Genomic DNA, 25,421 nt, shown 5'->3' with positions numbered 1-25,421 from the left:
TTTACAAATAAATTTCTCAGTAGTTTTATTTTAATAACAGGGTGTGTTGAGCTTATGCTTTCCGGAATGGATAATTGTTAGAAGTAAGCTGCTTTTTCCTTCCTTTTATCACCCATTCTTTTTATTTCTTGGTTTGTTTTCTGTAAGATTCCAGGCCTTTGGAGATTTGTTTGATGAAGCCATTAAGTTGGGGTTGACGGCTATTCAAACACAGAACCCTGGTTTCTATTATCAGCAGGCAGCGTACTATGCCCAGGAGCGGAAACAGCACGCAAGAGCCCTTTGTAGCCATGATGTAAGTCCCAGACACTGATTAACCTTCCTTTAAGAGAAGCTAGGGCTCATGTAGAAGCCAGGGCTCATGGTATTGACTTTTTCCCTTTGTCTTTTGAATTATGACTTTGAAGTTTTAACCCAAGTATTTCATGAGAAGAGAATTTATCTTTATGTTTTACATGTGTTAAGATTTTAAGCTTTGGCTAATTGTAATTTGAATATAGTATTTTAATAGATGATTAAACCTAGGTTTTCTAAAGAATATATGAAATGGGGCATTAATAAATAAGATTTATTTATTAATAAATCTTATTAATAAATACGATAGAATATAAAGTAATTCTTTAGAATTAGAATAGAATAGAATAGAATATAAAGTAATTCTTTACTTTATATTCTATAGAATATTATAGAATATAAAGTAATTCTGCTAAAAAGGTCAATTGAGGAATAGAATATAAAGTAATAGGATATAAAGTAATATAGAATAGAATAAAAAGTAATAGAATATTACTTTATAGAATAGAATATAAAGTAGATAGAATATAAAGTAATTATATTCAATAGATTATAAAGTAATTTTTCTGCTAAAAAGTAAATTGAGGAAACTTAAACCCAAGCATGATTTCTTGACACAAAATTTCATTTTCAGGTATTAGATGATAGATCCTCAAAGGTAAGGACCAAGGGTAGTTAGGAAGTTCTTGTAGGCTTATCGATTGTGCTGTAAAACAGGAATTCTTTTTTTTTAAGATTTATTTATTTTTATGTGCCTTGGTGTTTTGCCTGCATGCCTATCTTTCCGAGGGTGCCAGATCCCTGGAACTGGAACAGACAATTGTGAGCTGCCTTGTGGGCGCTGAAGATTGAACCTGGGTCATCTAGAAGAGCAACTAGTGTTCTTAACAGCTGAACCATCTCTCCAGCCTTGTAAAAATCTAAATATTATAGAAGTTTATTAAAACATGGAACAGCAGGGAAACACGAGAAAGCAAATGTTTAGAGGATAGTTAGTGTTCAAATGAGAGGTACAAAGTATTTAAGTGGAAAAAGTAGGTTGAAAATTATGCTAATTGGTTACAACTAAAATTTTGCATGACAGCATGTGAGAATAATGCATATATCCTTAACAAGTGGCAGTAGATTTATTAGTAATTGGAATTTTATCTTTTTCCTTTGGGTGTTTTTATAATTTTTCAATAATGTAGTTATGTTACATCTTAGTTTTAAACACAAAAGGAAGAAAAAGTAGTATAAATATGTTCTTTGTAGTGCCAAAAAATACCTTCTTCTACCAATACCAGAACTAAAGTAGAAGTAATAATGAAGAGAAGTAGCTCCTTTTTTAGGACTCCATGTAATGTTTTTATCCACACAGACATTTTTATATATGAAATATATATTAACCATCATTTGTAAAACTTTCACTGCTTTATTATAGCAAGGTGAAAAAAATATGTGAAAAAGTTACTGTAAAGTCAGAATCAGAGATAGCAGTTTTTATAATCTTTCCTTCCTCCCCTCACCTCCATTCCTTTTGTTTGTTTGTTTGGGTTTTTAGACAGGGTTTCTCTGTGTGTCCCTGGCTGTCCTGGAATTCTCTTTGTAGACCAGGCTAGCCTTGAACTCACAGAAATCCACCTGCCTATATCTGTGTGAGCCAATGAGCTGGATGGTGGTGGGGCACGCCTTTAATTCCAGCACTTGGGAGGCAGAGGCAGGTGGATGTCTGTGAATTTAAGGATAGCCTGGTCTACAAAGAGAATTCAAGGACAGCCAGGGCTACACAGAGAATCCCTGAATCAAAAAACAAAAACCAAAAGAGGGTGTGCCACCACCACCTACTTCCGTTTTTGTAAGACCCTACATGTTAGTAAAGGATGGTACAATATTTATAATGGTGTCCTTTAAACAAGTACTTGATGTTTATCTTTACAGATATTTCTTTATTTAACCACAGACTGGCCAAGAGTTGATTGGAGTGGATAACATAAACTCTTCTTAAATTTGTTCTTTCAATTTCAGGCTTCTGTGATGTACCCCAGTCCTGATCCCTTAGAAACACAAACAGGTGTTCTTGACTTTTATGGACAGAGGCCCTGGAGACAAGGAATACTAAGTAAATAATTTTCCTTCCTTTTTCGCTTATTCCAAGAACACAGCTCTGGCTGTCATGCTGTCTAATGCCTCATGGAGCCATTGATATCATGCATACGCTTTCCAAACTCTTTAAAAAGTGTGCGTTCCCAGTCTGTCTGTTTAGGATTTGTGCTTTTAGTTTTTAGAATAGTTCTCTTCATTACATATTAGAGTTACGATTAAAGGTGTTGTTGTGATGAAAACATTTGCGTATGTAAGGATTTTAGCTCTGATGACTCTTTTAACATCTTAAAGTGGCGTTACCGTGCATAATTGATTTGAGCAGTGGCACCGTGAGTGCTACCGCATGACATACTTCAGTGTCCCACGGAGCTGATGTGAGGGGATAGCGCTCGGAAGCTGGGAAAAGAACACCGGGCTTAGGAGTGTTCTGTGCAGAACAGAGGCTGCAGAGAACTCTCCATGTCAATAAAGCTGTCTCAGAATGATAAGATTCTAGAATGCTCACAAGCCTTAAATGTGCACTGGATTCAAGCGAAGGCTCCAGGGAGTGTGTGTGGAGAGTTCTGTTAAATGAGCTAAGATGGGTTGCTTTCTGTCTTACATAGGCTTTGATCTTTCCGACCCTGAAAAAGAGAAAGCAGGGATTCTTGCCATCCAGCTGAAAGAGAGAAACGTGGTCCACTCCGTGAGTCACTTTCTCCAGTATAAACTATTTGGACACTATTGTGGTAAAACGGGACATTGTTTTCATCGCAGTGCCCTGCACCTTCTCTCTCCCAACAGGAAATGATCATTACCCTTCTGAGCAATGCTGTTGCACAATTCAAGAAGTACAAGTGTCCCCGGATGAAAAGCCACCTCAGTATGTACTTCAGCACCCCGTGCTCCTGGGCTGCTTGGGGTACTGTCAGATCGCTTAAACCTTCTTTTCCTTTGCAGTGGTTCAAATGGGAGAGGAGTATTATTATGCAAAGGACTACACCAAAGCTTTGAAGTGAGTCTATTTTCCCAAGTATTCTGATCGTCTTACAATGAAATTGGAATAGAAATTGGAATAGAAGTTTATATTGAAGGATTCACTGTTACTGTGTCTCTTAATTAAATTCCAGTTATGTGATATTTTCTCAAGTGTCCTCTGCTGGCAATAATCCTTCCTTAAGGTTTTTAGGTAACCTCAGGTTTAACTAAATGTGAACAGTATCTGTTAAACCATCCCAGTAGAAGTTTTTTGTGTTTATATGAAGTGAAAAGCATGTGTAGTTTCTCCAGGGATCTTCCAGCCTTCTGGAGAAGGTGTTTCAGTGTCTCTTCTCACTCTCCCAGGCTGCTGGACTATGTGATGTGTGATTACCGGAGCGAGGGGTGGTGGACTCTCCTCACATCTATATTGACAACAGCTCTGAAGTGTTCCTACCTTATGGCCCAGTTAAAAGATTATATTACTTATTCTCTAGAACTCCTTGGAAGAGGTAACTTGATGTTTTTCTGTAAAAGCCCAGCTTACACACTTGTTTGCGTCATTAATATTTTTTAATTGGAATATTTCATTGTCAAATATTTAGAAGTGCTTTTATGCTGGGTGTGGTGGAGCACACCTTTAATTCCAGCGCTCGGGAGGGGGAGGAGGCAGGTGGATCTCTGTAAGGTCAAGGCCAGCCTGGTCTCCATAGTGTGTTGTACAGGGCTGTGTATAGACCCTGTTTCAAAAACACACAGAAATGTATTTTTTCAATAAAGATTTTTTTAATTAACTTTATTTTATGTGCATTAGTGTGAAGGTGTCAGATCCCTTGGAATTGGCATTACAAACAGTTGTGAGCTGCCATGTGGGTGCTGGGAAATGAACCCAGGTCCTTTGGAAGAGCAGGCAGTGCTCTTAACCATTGAGCTATCTCCCCAGCCCCCAGAAAATTACTTTTATCGAATAAAATTCACTATGCTTAGTCATCTTAGAAGCAGTTACTGTAAAATATCTTAAGGGGCTGAGACGATACCTCATTTGGTAAAGTGCTTGCTGGAGTTCAGCCCTGGTCCCCTGTCTATGGCAGGCCCAGTGGTGGAGTGTCGGCACAGGAAGATCCCCCAAGCTCCTGACTAGTCAGTTTGTCACAGCTGCTGATCTCCCAGCAATGAGCAACACTGTGTCAAAGGAGGTGCACGTGTAAAGAATCTGTTTTAGGTGGGGCTGGAGAGGAGGCCCAGGTCCCAGTACCCTTGGGAAGTTCATAGTTGCCTGTAACCCTGCAGTAGGATGATGGGTTGACCTGCCTGTCTCACAGCTCTGTTTTCTCTTCCTATCTCAGCTTCAACTCTGAAGGATGACCAGAAATCTCGGATAGAAAAGAACCTCATGAACGTTCTGATGGTGGGTTTTAATTCTTTGTGAAAGTACCCAGATCTGCATCGCTGTGTGTTTTCCCATTAGTTGAACAGATCTTGAACTCTCATTGTAGAATGAGAGCCCCGACCCTGAACCTGACTGTGATGTCTTAGCAGTGAAGACTGCTCAGAAGCTGTGGGCGGACCGGGTCTCTCTGGCCGGCAGCAACGTTTTCACTATAGGACTACAGGACTTCGTGCCATTCGGTGTGTAGCCAACAGCCACATTCCGAGAAACCCAGTGTCTGACCTGATACATAATAAATATGCAAGTAGTCAGAACCTAGCCAGCTCACGGATAATCACGAGCCTTCTTACTGTTCTCTTCAGCGTCACAACGATAAGCTAGCCAATGTTTTAAGTTCAACAAGTACTTATTGAACAAATATGTGCACGGTGAGGGCCTCAGTGTCACTCAGTGTTACTTTAAAACACCACAAGAAAGAACATTCTCTGGTTTTGTCCTTTCTTTCTTAAAACCATGCTTTATTTTAGAACTGTAGTTTATAAACTATATAACAATATAGTTTAAATCAGTGGTTCTCAACCTTACTAATGTTATGACCCTTTGGTCCAGTTCCTCAGGTTGTGGTGGCCCCCACATAAAATTATTTCATTGCTACTCCATAGCTGTAATTTTGTTACTGTTAGGAATCATAAAGTAAATAGCTGATATGCAGGCTATCTGATGTGGACCCCACAGGCTAAGAACTGCTGGTTTACATATTAAATAACACTACAAGAGAATGATTTGATGCTGTGTACATTTGTTATGGTGATCCACTTAGAGAAAGTGAATTAAAAATAATTGTTCTGTGGGGAAGGTTTTTTTTCTGAAATATTCCCCTATTCAAATACTTATACTTATTTACTAAAATATATTTTGCTTGTTCTATAATTCAAGTCTTATATGAAGTGTCCTTGAGAAAATAGCTTTTTAAAAGTTTTATGCTTTAATGTCTAGGCAAGTGTTTTGAAATAAACTAATTCAAAATGGCTCTGTTTTCCTTTAAGTTTTGGCACGAACATTTTATGGACAAGTCTGTTTTTAAAACTAAGAATGTTTTTGAAGCTGGGTAGTGGTGGTGCACACCTTTAATCCCGGCACTCGGGAGGCAGAGGCAGGCAGATCTGAGTTTGAAGCCAGCCTAGTCTACAGAGTGAGCTCCAGGACAGCAGGGACTACACAGAGAAACCCTGTCTCAAAACAACAAACAAACAGCTCCTCTCAAAGTGTTTTTGAAGCTATGTTTGTTTATTTTCACAAAGCGTTCTGTCTGTGTGTGCTGAAGAGCGCCATCTGTGGGGACCCTGTAAGCAAGAAGGCAGTTGGATGGAGATGAGTGTGTGGTGTAGAGATGACTCCAGCACTGTGTGTTTCAGTGCCTGCTGCTGTTTGACTCAGCCCTTCTCCTTTGCTTTCCAGTCCAGTGCAAAGCCAAGTTCCACGCTCCGAGCTTTCATGTGGATGTCCCTGTTCAGTTTGATGTTTATCTGAAAGCCGACTGTCCACACCCCATTAGGTTTTCCAAGCTCTGTGTCAGCTTTAACAATCAGGTAGTGTATCACTAATGGGTTTCCTCTGTGTGCATATGTCACTGTAGCGCTCAGTGAGCTGTATAAGGTGACTTTAGTAAACCTTGGATCTTACTGGGTTATAGTTATTCAGTGTTTTTGGCCAGGCTTATTTAAAAATAATTGTACTTGTATTTCCAAATGTCTCACAATTCAAATATGCTTTTTTCTACTCTTAATTTTTATTTTCATTTCAGGCTCAAGTAAGCCAAGAATATAATATTATTCTTAATTTTTATGATGTGTAGCTTGAATTTCAAATAAGATATACTCATGTGAACCCAGTTTAATTTTTATAATCATTTGCTTTGTTTGTTTTGCCACTGTGAGTTTCTGTTTTAGGAGTGCTATATGTTTGGTTTTGAAATACTGGAACGGAGTAGATGGACTTGACATGCACAGTGAGGGTGTGCCCTTGCAGTCCTGCCCTGCCAGAGGCCCTCCCTGCTAACTCCTTACAGTCTAGTGTTTTCTGTGCACACATGAGTAACAGTTTCATACTGTATGCATATGAGCATTTTAACCTGGGATATAGTAAAGCCAGGTGCTGGAGTTACAGGAGGCAGGACAAACGAGAGGGAGTCCTGAGAAGAGGTCATGAGGTATGAAAAGATGGGAATGGCTGAGGGAGGCCAACCTCCCCTGACTGGAGAGTCCTGTAGCCCTCATTGTCTCTCACAGGGCTCCCCAGGCCCTTCCCAGTACAAGGGGCAGCTGCTGTGTGGCTGGCCACCTGTGTGAACAGTTTGGCCAATTGCTTGCTTCTTTTTAGTATCTACGGACAGATAGTTTGTTGTTGTTTTCCTTTCATCATTGTGAAGCACTCTGTGTGAAATTAGAGGGTCAGTACAGGACTCTTACATTGCTTTTCCGTAAATTGCCTCCAAGTCCATTTAAATAAGAAGCATAAGCTTTTTGCATAATTAAAAATGAATGTTATTGTAGAATAAAATATCAGCTTTAAATTTTTCTTGGATTCTGATTATATCTAATTTGAAATTCAAGCTGCAGACCACAAGGAAACAAGGAGAATGTGTGTTTCATAGCATCAGCCAGAACTGAGAATTAGGGAGGATATATAACTTTAACCTCATAAGGATGTTCTGTGAAGGGAATTTGTGTGATGGGAAGTGGCTCTTGGAAGCTATTACGCCTGTTAACAGATGAGAATGGTGATTCTGGCAACACACGTACGCTCATACACAAGCACACAGAGGCACACACACACACAGGCATGTATGAATGCACACATACACTCAGGCACACATAAATAATAAAAAATAACAAGTTTCCTTTTAAAAGAGCAAAGAGGGGGATAGATGTAATCTCCAGTGTAACAAAGAACACATTTTGTTTCTCCTTCCAAATTGGTATTTCAGTACTTCCAGAAACCAAAACGTTTCATTTTCCTTGTGTCAGTAGTGAGTAGGTAAATACTTGAATTCTGCATCAACGTAATTCTTATATAAAAGACACTTTGTTATGCATCCGTGGTATTTGGGCTAGACCAGTGATTCTCAACCTTCCTAATGCTGGGACCTAGCCATAAAATTATTGTCGTTGCTACTTCATAACTTTAATTTTGCTACTGTTATGAATCGTAATATAAATATCTGATATGCAGGATATCTGGTATGTGATCACTGTGGAGGGCTGTTAATTCCCAAAGAGATCACAGCCTCAGGTTGGGAATATCTGGGCTAGAACTAAATGTGCTTCAGATCACTTGGTGTTCAATGTTAGCAAACAATCTGCTATCTGATGCTTGCCAGTGATAACGCTGCTCACCTCTCTTTCAGGTTTACAACCAGTTCTGTGTTTTAGAAGAAGCAACCAAGGCAAATGAAGTCTTAGAAAATCTGACTCAAGGGAAGATGTGCTTAGTTCCTGGCAAAACGAGAAAATTGTTATTTAAATTTGTTGCAAAAACTGAAGATGTGGGAAAGAAAATCGAGGTTAGTTATAAAATTTGCTTTAAAATAATTTCAATGACAAAAGCAGTGTATGTTTATGTTAAAATTCTAAATGATGCATTCATAGTAGTAGAATAGGTTTCCTTCCATATGCTCTTTGTCAACATATTTGTTCTTTAAAATTATTAAAGAATTGTGCCCCACGGATGTGGTTCAGTGGTAGGACGAATGCTTCCTATCATGTTAAAGGTCCTGGATTCAGTCCTGGAAGACAGTAGGAATATACTGTGCATCATACTCCATTTCTGGCTATTGTTCACTCACTAGTGTAATTAGACACTATTTGCTCTTAGTGCATTAAGACCATCTCATTTCTTAATGAGTAAATTTTTTCAGTTGGGGAGTTTTCAACAATTTCTGTTACATAATACAGCAAATTTATATAACAGGATCTAATTTAGACTTTATCTTTTTCAAACATTGCTGTTTGCACATATTAAAAGAGAATGAGGATAAATAGATGTTTTAACAGGTTGCTGTAGTACAGACAGTTGAAAAGCCCTGGGGAGCTGTATGGTAAAAGGAGGTTTATGCTGTGTGCTCTCTGGACCCAGCTGCAGATCTTCAGCCCCAGCCCTGTGGCGTTTGTGGTCCTAGGCACTCTAACCTGTGTGTCTCAGAGCATTCGTCTGTAAGATGGGGATGGTGACAGTGGATCCTGGAGGCTTGTGGGGCTGTCGTTCGTGCCACTGCTGCCTTGTACGCAGTCGCTGAGTGCTTGTTTTCCACGACTTGTAAAAGAGTGGCTAGCTGTGTTCAACCTCGGGACCATTGTGAAAATGCGTGTCTGTAAGGCTGTACTACCCACATTTGCATAGCAACCTCTGGAAAGCAACTGAATTTCTTACTGACTAATATCCAACACGTTCAGTTTCTTCTACTTTAAAGTCCGTCATGATTTGACCAAATTCACCTAGATGTTTACTGCTTCAGTTGGCAGCATGAACCTGGGACAGCAGAGCCTAAAAATGAGGCAAACTAAAGTCTCAGGCAATAGCCAACTTTATTCACAGCATCAGACAATTTAAATGAGTAAAGTTCTCATGCGTTCATGCTGTGCATATTTGCAAGGGCAAGCTGCACGTGGCAAAACCACGCTTTTCCCTAGAGGCATATAAACAAGTAACTGTAGGCGGTTCTAGTGAGTAACCTGAAGCACACGCACTCCTATCTGCTGCACCAAAAGCGGCCTGACAGCATATTCCAAGAACAGCTCCGTGGTTTTGAATAAACTGGGCTCATAGGACTCTTGTTTGCTTAGTTTTCCACAAGCAGCCAGAATTCCCCTAGCATGGCTCCTTTCTTGGACTGTGCTCCAACACCTAGAGCTGTGTTTTAGTTTTTACTTGGTATGTGAGGGCACCTATGATGATAATTAATAATCCTGTGCCGGGTCCTTTTGTTAATGGAGTTATTTGAAAGTGATATTCAGTTAACACAACATTTTATTACTAATACTATTAGTACTTTCAGCAGAAACATTTGTGGGATTAGACACTGGTTTGTAAATTTATCAGTGGTACTTCCTCTTTCCTTCAGTGAACATCTGTGAACATCTGTTCTGTCCAGTGCTGGGCGGTGCCAGCATCCTACCCGTACATCCAGGCTCTTATTCAGAAGGTCAGGGTCGTCAGTGCCTGGCCAGGGAGAGAGTCCAATGGCAGGTGTTCCGTCTTTCTTCCTCCTGCATGTGACTAGGCGAAAGTTAGGTGTGATCGACCTCACTGTGATGTTGACAGGGGACGATGAGAAGTGAGAACGTGATGGCATTTCTGGTCACCTCTCTTTTTCAGATCACCTCTGTGGATCTGGTTCTGGGCAGCGAGTCGGGCAGGTGCGTGGTTTTAAGCTGGCAGGGGGGAGGAGGGGATGCTGCCTCCTCCCAGGAAGCCCTGCAGGCCTCAAGGTCTTTCAGAAGGCGGCCGAAGCTCCCTGACAACGAGGTCCACTGGGACAGCATCACGATCCAGGCCAGCACAATGTAAGTGCATTTTGTGAACAAGTTGAATATCATCTCCCTTACTCTAGCCACTCCACTCAACTGCATTATTTCTTTAAGTTGCTTACTGAGCTGTTTCTTTTCAAAGGATCATTTCCCGAGTCCCAAACATTTCTGTGCACCTGCGACATGAGCCTCCTGCCCTAATGAATGAGATGTATTGTTTGGCCGTGACTGTTCAGTCTCATGAAAAGTCCCAAATCAGGGATGTGAAGCTCACTGCTGGCCTAAAGCCAGGTAAACATTCGTTTTATAGGTGTGATCAGTGTATTATGTTGGTGCAGAAGTCTCTGTGGTTTTTTGTATTGTTGAGATTTGCTTTTTGGTAGTAGAAAACAATAAACGTGGTTACATTAGACATGGTTTTAAGATGATTTTGTGATGTCTTTTGACAATTACTTATTAGTTTATTTTATATTTATACTATGAAAATTGTGTTACAGAAAAAGCAAATTTGAATTATTTTTTTAAAACTTTTTAGTTGCATAGATTTTTACTTATTCAGGGGTGGGTTACTATAGCATGCCTGTGGAAGTCAGAGGACTACTGGTGGAAGCTGATTCTCTCCTTAGACCAAACTCAGGATTAAACCCAGGTCACAGCCTTGGCAGCCAGTGCTTCTAAGTGCCGACCCACTGAGCAGTTTTCTCTAACAAGTTAAAAATGGGTAAAAAAGCGTTGGAGACAGCTCATAGCATCAGCAGCACATTTGGCCTGCTAACGGATACAGTGTGGTAGTGGTTCATTGGAAAGAAAACAAGAGTCTTGCAGACTCTTGGAGCTCAGTGACCAGCCCTCGTTCACCATTTGAGAGCAGCCACTAAAGCTGCTGACCCATGTGAGAAGTTGCCAAAGAACTGTTCCATGGTCATTTGAGGCCAGTGGGAAAGGTGCAGAATGCCATCAGATGCCACCATGAGCTGACTGAAAAGAAAAATTTCAACATTTCAAACTGTCGCTCTCTTACTTGGGACAACAGCAAACTGCTTTTCTGCTCAGGCGGTGAAGTGAGAGCAAACGGATTGAATGAACAACTGGCAATGACCAGGTCATGGCTGGACAGAGAAGCAGCTCCAAAGCACTTTGCAAAGACAGACGTGCACCAACAAAAGCTCACGGTTGCTGTTGGCTGTCCTGGTGATGGCTAAATGCTTCCTGCGTCTCCCACTTTAAGCGTCTCCACAACATGCTGCCGGGAAAACACTTCCACAGCCAGCAGGGTGCAGATGCTTGCTTGCCAGGAGTTTGTTCAGTCCCAAAGCACAGATTTTTACACTATAAGAATAAAACAACTTTCTTATTGGCAAAAATATATTGCTCATAATAGTTCCAACTTTGATTCATAAAGGTGCATGTGTGAGCCCAGTTACAGTGAATTAAAATGCATGGTCTGAAACTTCAGTTCCTTTGCTTCAACATAGTAACAAGGTAAACACCATCATGCCAATGATAGGATATTCATTTAGAAGATGGCATAATACAGTGTTTGTATCTGTTGTCATGGTAATGTCCTAAAGCATCACTGTATCAACCTTCACAGGGCAGGATGCCAACCTGACTCAGAAAACTCACATGACACTTCGCGGAACAGAACTGTGTGATGAGTCCTACCCAGCCTTACTCACTGACATTCCTGTGGGAGACTTACATCCAGGGGAGCAGGTGAGCTTGGTCAGCAGGGACTGGAGTGGGCATTCGTTCATGTGCAAACTAAAGTAGCATAGCATAGCCGAACACTGGGAAAGTGCCTGAGTTAGTGAGAGCATCTCCTATGTGTTTTTTTACACACTTATTAGCCTTGTTTTTGTGCAGGGGTTTTAGAACAAGCAACTCTGTAGTGGACTTCCTTTTGCTAGTGAAATCACTGGTGTCTGTAACTGGCAGTAACTTCTCAGTCAACTTCTGTTTCCAAATCACATAGAAAAAGCTTCTTGAGAAGTTAAAGGAGAGAATAAAAAAGGTGGAGGATCATCTCATGGAGGGTCAGCTCGGTGTTCTCGGTGGCTGGGGGCAGAGCTTTCATTAGTCAAATCAGTTAAACTCTAACAACCTGTAAAAGGTATCTAACCAGAAATCTCTAAATGGGAACATTGTCTTAGAATATCTGGAAGGCTCTGTAATTCAATCACAATACTTACTGTGTTGCAGCTAGAAAAAACAGTGTACGTTCGCTGTGGAACAGTGGGCTCCAGAATGTTCCTTGTCTATGTTTCTTACCTGATCAATACAACTGTTGAAGGAAAAGAAATTATCTGCAAGTGTCACAAGGTATTTTTTAAATGACTGTTTTTCATGTATGAAGTACTTCTACTTTGTGTTATTTGAACATCTTTTTTGTCTTGGCAGTAATATATTATCTTATAGGTTGGTCTCTCAGCCCAACAGAAGCAAAGGCCCAGGAATTGAGGACTATAGTGTGGTTTTTGCAGAGGTTGTGGGCCGTGGGCTGTTGATAAGTTATTGGGAGAGAAAAGGTTGTTGAAAGGGTGATCAATGCTTTCTAGTTAAGAAGAAAGTCAGGAATTTCATGTAGCCTGGTATGGTTCAGAGCCTCTTAGATAGGACTTAGGAGATGGGTGGATAACCCCACACTTTATGTGAACCATTTGTTTCTTGAAATGGAGTCTCACAGAGCCCTGGCTGTCCTGGAACTTGTTATGTAGACCAGACTGGCTCAGACTCACAGAGATCTGCCCACCTCTGCCTCCAGAGGCGTGTACCACCACTACCTGGCTTGCCAACACATCTGAGCATTATGAAACTGAGACCTAGAGTTTAGGTTTGTGTGTGTGACTTTCCTAAGGTGGTCATACAGATGATAAACATCTATCTGATACTAGAGCCTGAACTTCTAACCAATGCAACCTTCCATTTATATTTGTTTATTTTACATATGTGTTGTTGAATATTAATATTTACTATTGATTTATCTTTGAGTTAAACAGTGGTTATTCCTAAACCAGCTGTATACCCAAATCACCACACAGAGACTAGGATTTCTTTAATTAACCTAGAGCACAATGTTGGGCAATCCTAAACCTCCAAGCCTACATAGTTTCCTCCTATTCAGATTTCACCCATTATACTTGCTTTTAGGAATATCTTAGGTCTGGTTCATCTCGCCTCTTGGTTCCAAGTCCTCTCTTCCCAATCTCTGCTCTCCCAGTCCTCCCACTTGCTTCCTTCTCCTCCCTACCGGATCAGGATGTCCCATCCTATTCTCTCTATTGGGCAGTATTGGCTGGTTGTTTAATTGACAATTACTGAGAACAAATATTGGCATGTTTACACAACCTTGAGAAAGGTGATGCTTAGAATAAGCATCATAATGCAGTGTCCGGTTTGAAACCAGATAGTGGGTTAGAGAAATCAGCATTTGCATGAACAAGGGTAAATTGTATACATTCCACAAGAACATTACACCAACACATGTGTTTGCATGCACATACATATGTGCATTCCACAGTGTTCAAAGCTGGGGAACAATAGTGGGAATTGGTTCTCTCCTTCAACTGAGCAATTCTAAATTGCACTCTTGCCTTCTAACTTAAAAAATTTATGTTAAAAGTTTAGATAAGCCGTTGAATGTGTGCCTTATGTTTTCTTGCAGGATGAAACTGTAACAATAGAAACTGTCTTTCCATTTGATGTTGCAGTCAGATTTGTTTCCACAAAGGTATGGTCCATGATGCATGCTGGGATATGTCAGTTAGAGGAATTAAGAGAAAAAAGTGAAGTGGATTGGTGTAATTGCTGATCAACCTTTTCTCTTCCTTGGTGGCAGTTTGAGCACCTGGAAAGAGTCTATGCAGACATCCCCTTTTTGTTGATGACGGATGTTTTAAGTGCCTCACCTTGGGCCCTCACAATTGTGTCCAGTGAGCTACAGCTTGCTCCATCTATGACCTCAATGGACCATCTGGAGTCCCAAGTGGAGAAAGGTAAAAAATACATTGTTCTCACAGATGCGGGGTGTGTGTGTGTGTGTGTGTGTGTGTGTGTTCATAAGTTAGCAGTATAATAGCTAGATTTTTGCAAAATAAGGGAACTTGAGACTTATAGTATTCCCCAAAGTAAGTGCATTTAGAGTTAAGGTAGGATTAGTATTTACAGTATGCATAAATATACTTTATTTTAAAAGATCATATTTGGGTTTTGCTTTGTTGTATTTTGATACAGAGCCTCATGTGCCCAAAGCTAGTCTTGAACTTGATCATTGAGGATGTCCCTGAGCTCCTACCCTCCTGTCTGTACCTCTTGAATGCTGTAATTACAGACATGTGCCACCATGCCCAGCACAAGGAAGTAACATTTTGAGAAATGTACTTGAAAGTAAAATAGGATTTTCATTTTCGAAATTTGAAGGGTTTTTTGTTAATTTGAAATTAATATTTACTGGTTTTTATAACTGGAAATGGGACAAGGTGTTTATTAAATGGACAACAAATTTGCTTGCTAACTCAAGCTGAAGCACGCCAGAGGGCAGATTCAAACCCAGGGTGACACCTTTCCCGTTCAGTGTACTTTCATAAAGTGTTATGGGTAAAAAAAGCTAATGTGTTAATGCAAGCAAAATTATCCTCCAGTAGATGCTGAGGCCAAGCGTAGTGAGCAAAAGCAAAACAAGCACACTGTGTATTGCTTTAGCTGCGGGCACTCACCAGTGCGTGCAGGGTTTGGACACAGCTGGTTTGCTGTGTCATGTTGAGCATTTCCAAGAGCCTGGCTTGGGCTTCCCTCTTTCTTTTCTTGAAGCCTTCAGCCACCACAGAACCTTCGACTGCCCATGTTCCCTAGTCGGGCTAGAAGACTCAGTGTACAGAGGGAGAAACTGCAGAGCACAGCCGTGCTCCTTCGCACCCGGCTCAGCCCACGCCCAGTTTCACTCTCTGTCTGTGCCCTGAGCAGCCTCTCGGTCCCACTATAACCGCCATCCTGGCTCGTTTCCTTCTTGCCAGCTGTTACTTCCCTTGTGTGTGCTGCTGGAATCTGATTCCTCTAAACCCATTCTGATCTTGTCTTTCCTACTTACGCAGCAATCTTGGTCCCGATGAAGCTTGCCAGCATCCTTTACACCAGCTTCTTTCCTTTCCCTTGCTGCCCTCCCACTTAAACTGAGGCCGATGTGCTGTATTATCAGACATGGCTTGGACTTGAACGGATTATCACTTTCGTCCAAAACCCTCTCACATCTCTTTCCACGTGTTTCACCTTTGCTTGCTCCTTATGTATGACTCACAAGTAGAGTTTCTGACCCTCCCACAAAGGTTTCATACTCCATCTGCGCACCCATGGTGCGTTGTCCATACTTCTGTTGTAATAACCCATGGTACTGCATTATCCATCTCTACCTATGTATGGCTCCCTGAGGAGACTGTTTCTGGAGAGTCAGAGCCATGTTTTTCATCTTTATATGGCTGACATGATTTAATGAGCATATATTACGTTGAGGAATGATTTCTGGTGTGATCCTTTGGTACTTCAGTGTCTTATTGCTGGTGTAACAGTGACCATGAAGTTGACCTTGTCTTAAAGTTCTGGAGGTTAGAAATTCTAGAAACAATGTCTTGTGGGTAGTTCCTTCTCAGGGTCTAGGGGAGACTCAGGTTTGTGGGCTCTCCCATCTTGTAGGGGCCACTCGTATTTTGCCTCATGACTTCTGTATTCATAACCAACAGTGCAGCGCTTCTGGGTCACAAATGCACCACACTGATATTTGTTCATAGGCATCATGGTCATTTTGCCTAACTTAGAATTTATGGAGAACCTTGGTAGACTGCGTTATGACTAGCCCAGGATTTTTTTTTTTTTTAAGCCATCTCCAAAGGCTGGAACTGATGCATTTCTAAAAATGTGTTAGGCTGCAATGTTGTCTACTACTTTTTATGTTTACTTAAAGCAACTTAAGAATTGACCAGCCCCTTTCTCTCTGGGGATTGTCTACAATCAGATAACCATTGTCTAGTACATCCATCTTCTTTGGGCAACCATAAAAATACTAATGCCGTGTTTAGGAATGTTGTTACTTTGTAGTTGCCCACTGATTGCTAAAATTCTGTTAGCTAGAACCTGTCACCACTTGTATTTAAAGACTGTCATTGTGGCTGTGAAGTGCTGAGATGTAGAGATTTAATTTAGATAGATGTTTATCATTAAGGAATTTGCTATAAAACTGCCAAGTGGATCTCTTCCTGTACAAAGAGATGTGTACAGCAGGGGAAGAGTTGAGCGAGGGAGATTGCTTTCTGTTAGAGTGAGCTCGGTAAAAAAAGAGTAACGGTGTGAATACTGTCAGTAACAGCTTTCCTTCTTTCTTTCCTTCCTTCTTTCTTTCCTTCTTTCTTTCTTTCCTTCTTTCTTTCTTTCCTTCTTTCTTTCCTTCCTTCTTTCTTTCCTTCTTTCTTTCTTTCCTTCTTTCTTTCTTTCTTTCTTTCTTTCTTTCTCTTTCTCTCCTTCATTTCTCATTTCTCTCTCTCTCTCTTTCTGCCATGAAATAATTTGGAAAGAGGAAACTAAATTACCATATGGGATCTCTGTTTCTTCAAGTTCCACATTCATTACTTTGTGGCAGAAACATAGATGACCATTGGTGGTGGTGGTGACGGTGTGTGCATGCGAAAGTATGTGGGTGCGTACATTCATGTGCACACACAAAAACCGGAAGAGGATGTCAGATATCTGCTACATTTCTACCTTATTCTCTTGAGACAAGGCTCCCTGAACCTGGACCCAGCCTGGCAGCCACAAAGCCCCAGTGGCACCTCTTTTCCCCGTCCCCTCAGCACTGGGATTACAGGTGCATGTGCGACCACACCCAGCTTTTTAGAGGCGTTGGAGATCTGACCTCTTACCCAGCTCTCTTTCCAGCTGCCCCTAGTGGTGTTTTGTTTTGTTTTTTTAATTTATTTATTATATATACAATGTTCTGTCTACATGTACATCTGCAGGGCAGAAGAGGGCACCAGATCTTATTATAAATGGTTGTGAGCCACCGTGAGGTTGTGGGGATTGAACTCAGGACCTCTGGAGGAGCAGACAGTGCTCTTAACCTCTGAGCCGTCTCTCCAGGCCTCCCCCTCCCTTTTTTTTACTGCAACTGCAACAAATACTGATAGATTAGCCCAAATACTGGACTTTCATGACCTAGAAAAAGTAACATAGTATTTCTGAGCGTTGGTTTCTAAGTTTGTAAAAGAGTTAACTTGTAAGGTATGCTTTACTGTCCACCTGAGGGGATGCTGCCGTGGATGAACATACAGTGTGGGCTGTAAGGATTCTTTCCTGTAGTTGTCTTACAGACGGGAGAGAGCGCTAGTGAATGCTTCTGTCTCTGCTACCCGTCTGCTGGGAAGGTGGAAGGTGGAGTGGCCACAGGACATTACATCATCTCCTGGAAGAGGTAAAAAAAAAAAATCACATCGGCCCTCGGGCTCCTCCAGTGTCTTTGTTACTGTTTGTCGCTCCCATTCCTCATGCTGAAGTGCAGGGTGGAGGGTCCAGCAGTTTGTGTGACCACCGTGCTAAATTACAACGACGAGGAAGATACATCAAGCTCTGACACAGTTGCTGGCTAAAATGCCAGTAAAATTTTAGTCAAACCAAATCTGAAGGTAGGGCTGTGAAAAGCATCAAGTAGAATGCCCTCAGGTGATCAGTAGGATTGTCTACATGAAAACCCAAGAGGAGTTTCCGGGAAGATGGCTCAGCAGCTGAAAGCGCTTGCTGCCAAGCCTGACGGCCTGAGCTTGTTCTCTAGACTCCACATGGTGGAAAGGGAGAAGCCACTCCCACAAGGTGTCCTCTGACCTCCACACTCACAGTGTAGCACACACATGTCCAAATATAGGTATGCCCACGTCCACACTTAAACATATGCCGATGGAGTTTTTAAGAAGATGACCCAAGGGGTTAGGGATTAGAGATTGGGGGCTGGAGGTTACTGGGTATAATGTTGCTGTACAAAGCTCAGTCGTGTTTCTATTGGTCAGAAACAAGCCTCTCAGTGGCATATCTTAGAAAGGTGTTGTCTGGGGCTGGAGGGAGGGCTCAGCAGTTAAGAAGACCCAGGGCTGGTTTCCAGCGCCACATGTTGGCTCAGAATCATTACGAACAAGAAGATCCATCACCCTCTTCTGACCTTCACAAGCACCAAACTCACATGGGATGCACATACATCCATTCAGGCAGAATACTTACACACATAAAATATATAAGTCTATAAACTAAGTTTTTTCAATTCATTGAAAGAAATCATAAAGAATGAAAAGATAAAGTGTAAAATGGGTAACTGATAAGGGTTAGAGCTCACCTCTGGGTATCCTAGGACATGGACAGCTCACCTGTGAAAAAGTGGGAAGGGCTTCGAGCTGAGGAAGCCAGATGGCCAGTGAGCATAGTGAGAGAATCACTCACGGTTCCCACTCCCCGAGCTTTCAGTGAAGGGCTAACATGGCCAAGTGTGGAAGATGTGGAGGATGAGCACTTTTGTTCCAAAGACTGCTAGGCAGTGACAGGTAGAGTTGAAGGTGTCTGTGACTCTGCCGACCTAGGAACGAGACCAAACAGGTAGACACGGGGTCTACAGAGAAGAACAGGCAGAGAAGCATTACCATAAGACAAACTGAAAACAGAACAGAAACAGAGAAGCCCATCAAAGAAAGCAGGCAGATTGTGACACAGCATTTCATTCAATGAAATGCTGTTTACTAATGAAAGTGACTATCTCAGTATGTCAGTATCTCAATGTGAAGTGAAGAAAGCAAGCTATAGATGCAAATACTGACAAACTGCATTTATTTAAAATATCAAAAAAACATAAAACATGCTATATTGCTCAGTAGTTTCAATCTAATTGGGAAAAGTATAAAGAAACACATGGAGGAGGGGCTGGAGAGATGGAGATGGCTCAGCGGTTAAGAGCAATGACTGCTCTTCCAGAGGTCATGAGTTCAATTCCCAGCAACTACAGGGTGGCTCACAATCATCTATAATGAGATCTGGTGCCCTCTTCTGGTCTGCAGGTGTACTTGCAGGCAGAACACTGTATACATAATAAATAAATAAATGTTAAAAGAAAAAAGAAAAGAAATACATGGGAATGATAGATACCAAATTCAGGATAGTGGTTTGGAAAGCCTGGCAGGAGCATACAAACAAGTGACATTGGAAAATTCGCTTGCATTAGTGTATTCTTAGATAGGGAGGCCCACATGGGATATTTGTGTGTTATTCTCCTGGTATGGTTTAATTGAGAAAAGGATCCTAACAGGAGTAATTACAAGGGAATATTTTGTGATATTTATATATTTATTTTGTTAGGGGAGGGTATATTTCAAATGCTATTTCAAGCATGGCTGGAAGAGGACAACTTGAAGGAGTCAGTTCTCTGCTACCGTGTAGGCCATGGGGCTGAATTCAGACCATCAGGTTTGGCCAAAGTGACTTTACCTGCTGACTTTTCTTGTTGGCCCGTAAGGAAGTGTTTGATACAATCATTTAAAATATTTACAAGTTTTAAAAGTTTACAAATTTCCAGAATTAACTGAAGTAGAAAAGTTTTAAACATAAAATCAATTACTGTGAAGAAAATATTAAAAGTTCCCTTAAGCTTAAAAAACAAAACAAAACAAAAGAAGGTATAATTTCATGGCCTCGTTATTCTCATGTCAGAAATCAAATACGAAAGAGAAAGGTCTCCAATTGTTTCTGGTCTTGTTTCCAGTGCTGGGATGGACCCATGGCCTTGCACACGCTAAGCATGTGTTCCGCCCCTGGAGTCCATCCCCAGCCCTTCCTTGAAGACTGTGGGTCTGACAAGGCGGGGCTTGTAAGCCATGGGTTAGCAGTTCTCAAATCCGGTGATTTCCAGACACTTGAAAAGTCACCAAAAACAGTGATGGGTTTTATGAGTTATACATATCAATATCTTCCATGTTGGAACTTAAAGGTGAAATTCTTTAAAGTGAGAATGGAAAAATAGGTCTCTTTACTAAGATTAAAAACCTAAAGAAAATAAAATAAAAACCCAACTTGCCATTTCACGCCACCACATGTTGATGCCTAATTTATATGCTGTGGGCGTTAGGCATTAACTGAAAGGCTGCTGTGATCCTATAAGGTGATTTCTTGCTGGTGATCACCTAGTGCCTGCCTTGTGCTGGCTTTGCTCTCTAGTAGGTCTCCTGAGCAGGGGTTTGTATAAGAGATCTCCCTGGGAGCAGTGCCAACCCCCACTGCAGATCCACCAGACTCTAACACAAAGGAAACCTTGAACAGTCTTGTTTTATTACCTCATCTCAGTAGATCTTAGAGTACCGCACTTTCTATTGATAGTAAAATGTCTTAATTCTTCATTTTTGCTGTGTGCTTGTAATGGGTCCAACTATGCCCTCTGAATGCAGTCTGGGCCTACCTCAGCAGCATCCCGTGAGAGAAGAGGGATTTGATCACTGTAAATCTGCAGTACTTTTGCTTTGAGAAAATCCTGCTTCCTAGACACAGTGGTGTGCCTCAGTGTTGGCAGTCAGACACTGCTCCTGCCTTAGCTCCCAGTGGTTTTCACACAGCAGCCCTGGATTATAACATCTGCTCATGGAATGTTCAAAACAACAGTGGGATTCAAAAAGCTCCTTCTGGACAAAACTCTGTTGATGGAGTTTTTGAAGATGGATATTGTTTTAAAGCTGGTAAAACATATTCCTGTATTTGGTTGAATAACGTTTTTTAAGTGTGAGTTTCAAAGCTGAATTTTGTGCTGTAGGACCTCAGGCATGGAGAACATCCCTGTCATCAGGACCGTCATCACGCTGCCTCACGTGATTGTTGAAAGCATCCCTCTCCATGTGAACGCAGGTAGGATTCAGATGTTACTTGATACAGGGCTTCTAAGAGTTTAGTTTCTAAATAGTGTATTATGCAAAATGGCTAACGTTTTTATTATTATTATTTATTACAACTTATTCACTTGAAATCCTGACTGTAGTCCTCTTCCTCATATCCTCCCAATCACATCCTCCCTCTTACCCCTCTTATGCCACTCCCCTAGCCCGCTGATAGAGGAGGTCCTCCTCCCCTACTATCTGACCCTAGCCTATCAGGTCTCATCAGGACTGGCTATATCCTTTTTCTTTTTGGCCTAGTAAAGCCACCTTGCCAGGGGGAGGTGATCAAAGAATCAGCCACTGAGTCCATGTCAGAGACAGCCCCAGCTCCCCTTACTAGGGAACCCACATGGAGACTAAACTGCCCATGGGCTACATCTGAGCAGGGGGTTAAGGTCCTTTCCATGCATGGTCTGTGGTTGATTCATCGGTCTCTGCAGGATCCCCTGGGCCCAGATATTTTGGTTCTGTTGCTCTCCTTGTGGAGCTCCTGTGCCCTCCAGGTCTTTCTATCTCCCCCTTCTTCCATAAGAGTTCCTGTACTCTGCCTAAAGTTTGGCTGTGAGTCTCAGCTACTGCTGATACCCTGCTGATGGCTAACATTTTAAACTTTGTATGTTTACCCTTACCACAGTTACTCCAGTTATCAGTCAAATCCCACATGCCATTTCATCTATAAAATGATTGTGAGCATGGCTTTTTGTGAACCTCATCGTTTCATTATTGTGACTTAAAATTGTCAATGGCCTTGAACTTGCTAAGTAGACCAAACTAACAGAAATTCTCCTGCCTCTGTCTCCTGAGTGCTGGGATAAAAGGTGTGTGGCGCTATGCCCAGACTAGCAATAGAGTCTTAGCATCACCACATTCTGTTGTTGAAACTTTGGTTGGCTGAGTGTTCCTCACCTTAAAAAGTCTTTGGTAAGTACCTGACTCTCTCGTAGGCTAGGCTAGTGCCCTATCTCCTGTGTCCTCTCCTTCCATTGTTAATCCCCATCATTCTTTTCAGTACTAGTCTTCATACTCACACCCACCTCCTCTCCTATGTCCATCTTTTCCGTCTCCTCTTCCTATTTATTGATTGAAGAAACCACGCCATTTGGTAGAATTTCTAACAGTTTGGAGTATGCTAACTGTACGATAGCATTTTTAAGTGTTTTCCTATCCCTGTAATTTGACAGTCATCAGACCTGATGAGAGTCAGGTTTAAATTTTTGTTAGGAATGCTTTGCAGTTACTGTTCCCTTCGATGGGCACAAAATCAGCCCCCTCTCCTTTTTACACGGGGTCACACACAGTCCAGGCCAGCCAGGAGGCACATAGTATCTATCATATTTTAAACCCACCCCCTCTCTTTCTTTTTCTTGGTCTTTTTCAAGATAGAGAGATGTGTAGTTGATGCTAGCCTAAGAATCACTGTATAGCCAAGGCTGGCCTTAAACTCCTATTGTTTGCTCTCCCTCTCTTCCAAGTGCTTGGCTTACAACTGTGCACCATTATGTGCCTGGCTTACTTCTCCTCTCTTTGTTGAATAATTCTATCAAGAAACATTTCTTTATCAGCCCGTACCGTGTCTATGGTGACTTTAAAAATAGCATACATGCCTGCCTTCTGCCATGCCGCCTCCTGCAGTGCTTGCCTAAGCAGAGCTGCTTATGACTGGAACAGCACAGACAGCACTAGCATGGCCTCTGCAGGGATGGTCACAGATTCACGAAACATTCTATTTTTGCACGTCAGTAAAAATAAGTCTGCAGAACTCCCGAGAAAAAGGCACATCTGAATGAGTGGATGAATGGAATAGAAATTTTACTTAGTTCCAGTAAAACAGTGTTTGTTTATTCTAGTTTAGGAGCTATGATCGATATTTTGGGAGATGTTTTGGGGATTTGTAAAGTTATTTGTAAATTCACTTCATGGTAACCAGACTCTCTTTCAGTGTCAGACTTAGTTTTCAGACTTAATTCCCTCTCAGCTTGTCCTATCAGCATCCTTTGTCTGATCAAAGGAGCTCATACTAGCAAAGCCATAACTTGCACAACACTGTGTCTGACTAATACAAGACCATGAGTGATGAGCTTTTTGTTTTACTTAACCAAGAGAGCCACACTCTTTCTCTGTAGACCTGCCATCGTTTGGGCGCGTCAGAGAGTCCTTGCCTGTCAGGTATCACTTACAGAACAAGACCGACTTGGTTCAAGATGTGGAAATTTCTGTGGAGCCCAGCGATGCCTTCATGTTCTCGGGTCTCAAACAGGTACAGGTCATCTTTGCTGGTGCTGCATGTGTGACGTCAGAGGTGTGATCAGGGATTGGGGCGCTGGGCTATGTGTTTTGATAGCAGTAAAATTTTAAGTTTTTTTTTAAAGTTTAAAAAGTTCCTGCAGAGGCAGGTTACCCTTTCACATCTTCAAGATCAGACAGGTTCTTTCTCCTCATAAAGCACAGTTCACCGATTGCTGGACTATATAATAATAATAATAATAATAATATTCTGGAGAACCGTAAATCTCCTCTGTACTTGCCTCGTGTCCTGGCTTGAGGTCTGGAGCGCAGCCACACTGAGGTTAAAGCCTGCTTTCTTTTCTGAAGACTTGTACAGGTTTTGATCTTGCATAGAGTTTACTTTTTTCTGCTATGTTCATATAGTTTTTGCCTGTTAAACCTTTCTTCCTTATTCAGTCAAATCAGATGGAAAAGTTTTATCAGTTTTTAAGATGAGTAAACACAAAAGTTAGTCAAAAACATGTCCCCAAGAAGAGTCAGATGGTAACAGACATCTCATATTTGTCAGCAAATACCTCTTATTAGAAAAGGACAGTTATAAGGACAGGAACAAATGTCTTAACGCACAAGACTGCCCTGAGCAAGTCAACCAGTTTGCCCTGCACATTCAGAGTTGTGTTTGTTGTGAAATAGACAGTTAAATGCGCTACGTAATATTGCCATGCGCCATTATAAATTTGTGGCATAAAATTGTCCTTAGCCTGGCTTTAGTACATTAGAGCCTGTGCTGTGTTGTCCCAGGCACGTTGTGCATACGCTCACACTGTCTTCTCACATACAGAAGCTGTTTGCAGGCCTCATCTTACAAGTAGAAAGGATGAAATGTCAAAACTTTTTTTAAAAGATTTATTTATTTATTATTATTTTTACATTATTCTGCCTGCACGTATGCCTATACGCCTGAAGAAGACACCAGATCTCATTATAGATGGTTGTGAGCCACCTTGTGGTTGCTGGGAATTGAACTCAGGAACTTTGGAAGAACAGCCAGTGCTCTTAACCTCTGAGGCATCTCTCCACCCGAAAAGTCAAAACTTTATAGTGTATATTTTTCTGGCGTATAAAATCTTTTTATTATACTTAAGTGTTTATGTAAATGTGGGTAGGAATGCCATGTACATTTGCATCAGGGTGTGCCTGTGGAGGTCAGAGGGCATTTTGTGGGAGCCAGTTCTCTCCTTTCATTATGTGGGGACCTGGAGATTGAACTTGAGTTGTCAAGCGTGGCAACAAGCGCTTTACTTGCTGAGCTGTCTTGCTGACCCCTCAAGTATTAGTAAAGATTCCAACCCCACCTCCGAAGCTGTTTTACCTTAACATGGAGTATAAAAATCCCTGAAAGAAATAACCAATACCAAATAGTTTTCACGTTGTTGAAAAATACCTATAAAGAGATATGGTTTGGGCAAATTATTATGTAATATCTTTTGAGGATTAAGACACAAAGTAGTATCTGAAGAACTAGAGTTCTTCAGAAGGCATGTGCTGCCCTCAGATCTTGGTAGAAGCTGAGCGATGGCTCCTGTGTCAGGTAGCATGTGTCCCATTGCACTTACTCGGCCGTAAGTTTTAGAAGACGGACCAGAGGAGGACGCGTGCCCTTCACCAGCGGCTCTGTCCTTCCTCAGTAACTGAGGCTTGCTGTAAGTACATGTATATTCATGTAGGAAGCTGTGTGTGTGACTGCTTTCCTCTGGCTTTTTCTGACTAGATCCGATTACGCATTCTGCCTGGCACCAAACAGGAAATGCTGTATAATTTCTACCCTCTCATGGCTGGGTACCAGCAGCTACCATCGCTCAACATCAACTTGCTTCGATTTCCCAACTTCACCAACCAGCTGCTCAGACGTTTTATACCGACCAGCATCTTTGTGAAGGTAAGGCTTAGGCATTGCCCGCCTTTTCAACTCATCATCTTAAAACAGGCAGAAGCTTCTTTGAGTGAAGT

General features: G+C 41.5%; 1 protein-coding gene across 1 annotated transcript in view; it reads left to right on the top strand.

Moving 5' to 3' along the window:
- Trappc11 (trafficking protein particle complex subunit 11) overlaps positions 1 to 25,421 on the top strand; it is a 44,135-nt gene that overhangs the window by 14,891 nt on the left and 3,823 nt on the right. The window contains exons 10-29 of the mRNA XM_060381753.1: positions 148 to 295; positions 2,302 to 2,395; positions 2,985 to 3,064; positions 3,163 to 3,241; positions 3,319 to 3,373; positions 3,703 to 3,848; positions 4,683 to 4,744; positions 4,833 to 4,965; positions 6,185 to 6,315; positions 8,133 to 8,288; positions 10,100 to 10,287; positions 10,394 to 10,542; positions 11,846 to 11,967; positions 12,454 to 12,573; positions 13,916 to 13,981; positions 14,090 to 14,246; positions 17,593 to 17,704; positions 21,065 to 21,156; positions 23,309 to 23,442; positions 25,183 to 25,350. Of these exons, the coding sequence (XP_060237736.1) occupies positions 148 to 295; positions 2,302 to 2,395; positions 2,985 to 3,064; positions 3,163 to 3,241; positions 3,319 to 3,373; positions 3,703 to 3,848; positions 4,683 to 4,744; positions 4,833 to 4,965; positions 6,185 to 6,315; positions 8,133 to 8,288; positions 10,100 to 10,287; positions 10,394 to 10,542; positions 11,846 to 11,967; positions 12,454 to 12,573; positions 13,916 to 13,981; positions 14,090 to 14,246; positions 17,593 to 17,704; positions 21,065 to 21,156; positions 23,309 to 23,442; positions 25,183 to 25,350 (2,392 nt within the window). The remainder of the gene's footprint in view (positions 1 to 147; positions 296 to 2,301; positions 2,396 to 2,984; positions 3,065 to 3,162; positions 3,242 to 3,318; positions 3,374 to 3,702; positions 3,849 to 4,682; positions 4,745 to 4,832; positions 4,966 to 6,184; positions 6,316 to 8,132; positions 8,289 to 10,099; positions 10,288 to 10,393; positions 10,543 to 11,845; positions 11,968 to 12,453; positions 12,574 to 13,915; positions 13,982 to 14,089; positions 14,247 to 17,592; positions 17,705 to 21,064; positions 21,157 to 23,308; positions 23,443 to 25,182; positions 25,351 to 25,421) is intronic.

Source organism: Meriones unguiculatus, chromosome 4, assembly GCF_030254825.1.
Source record: "Meriones unguiculatus strain TT.TT164.6M chromosome 4, Bangor_MerUng_6.1, whole genome shotgun sequence".
Taxonomy (NCBI): domain Eukaryota; kingdom Metazoa; phylum Chordata; class Mammalia; order Rodentia; family Muridae; genus Meriones; species Meriones unguiculatus.
Note: the sequence above shows the minus strand (reverse complement) of the source record. Positions and strands in the feature narration are given on the sequence as shown.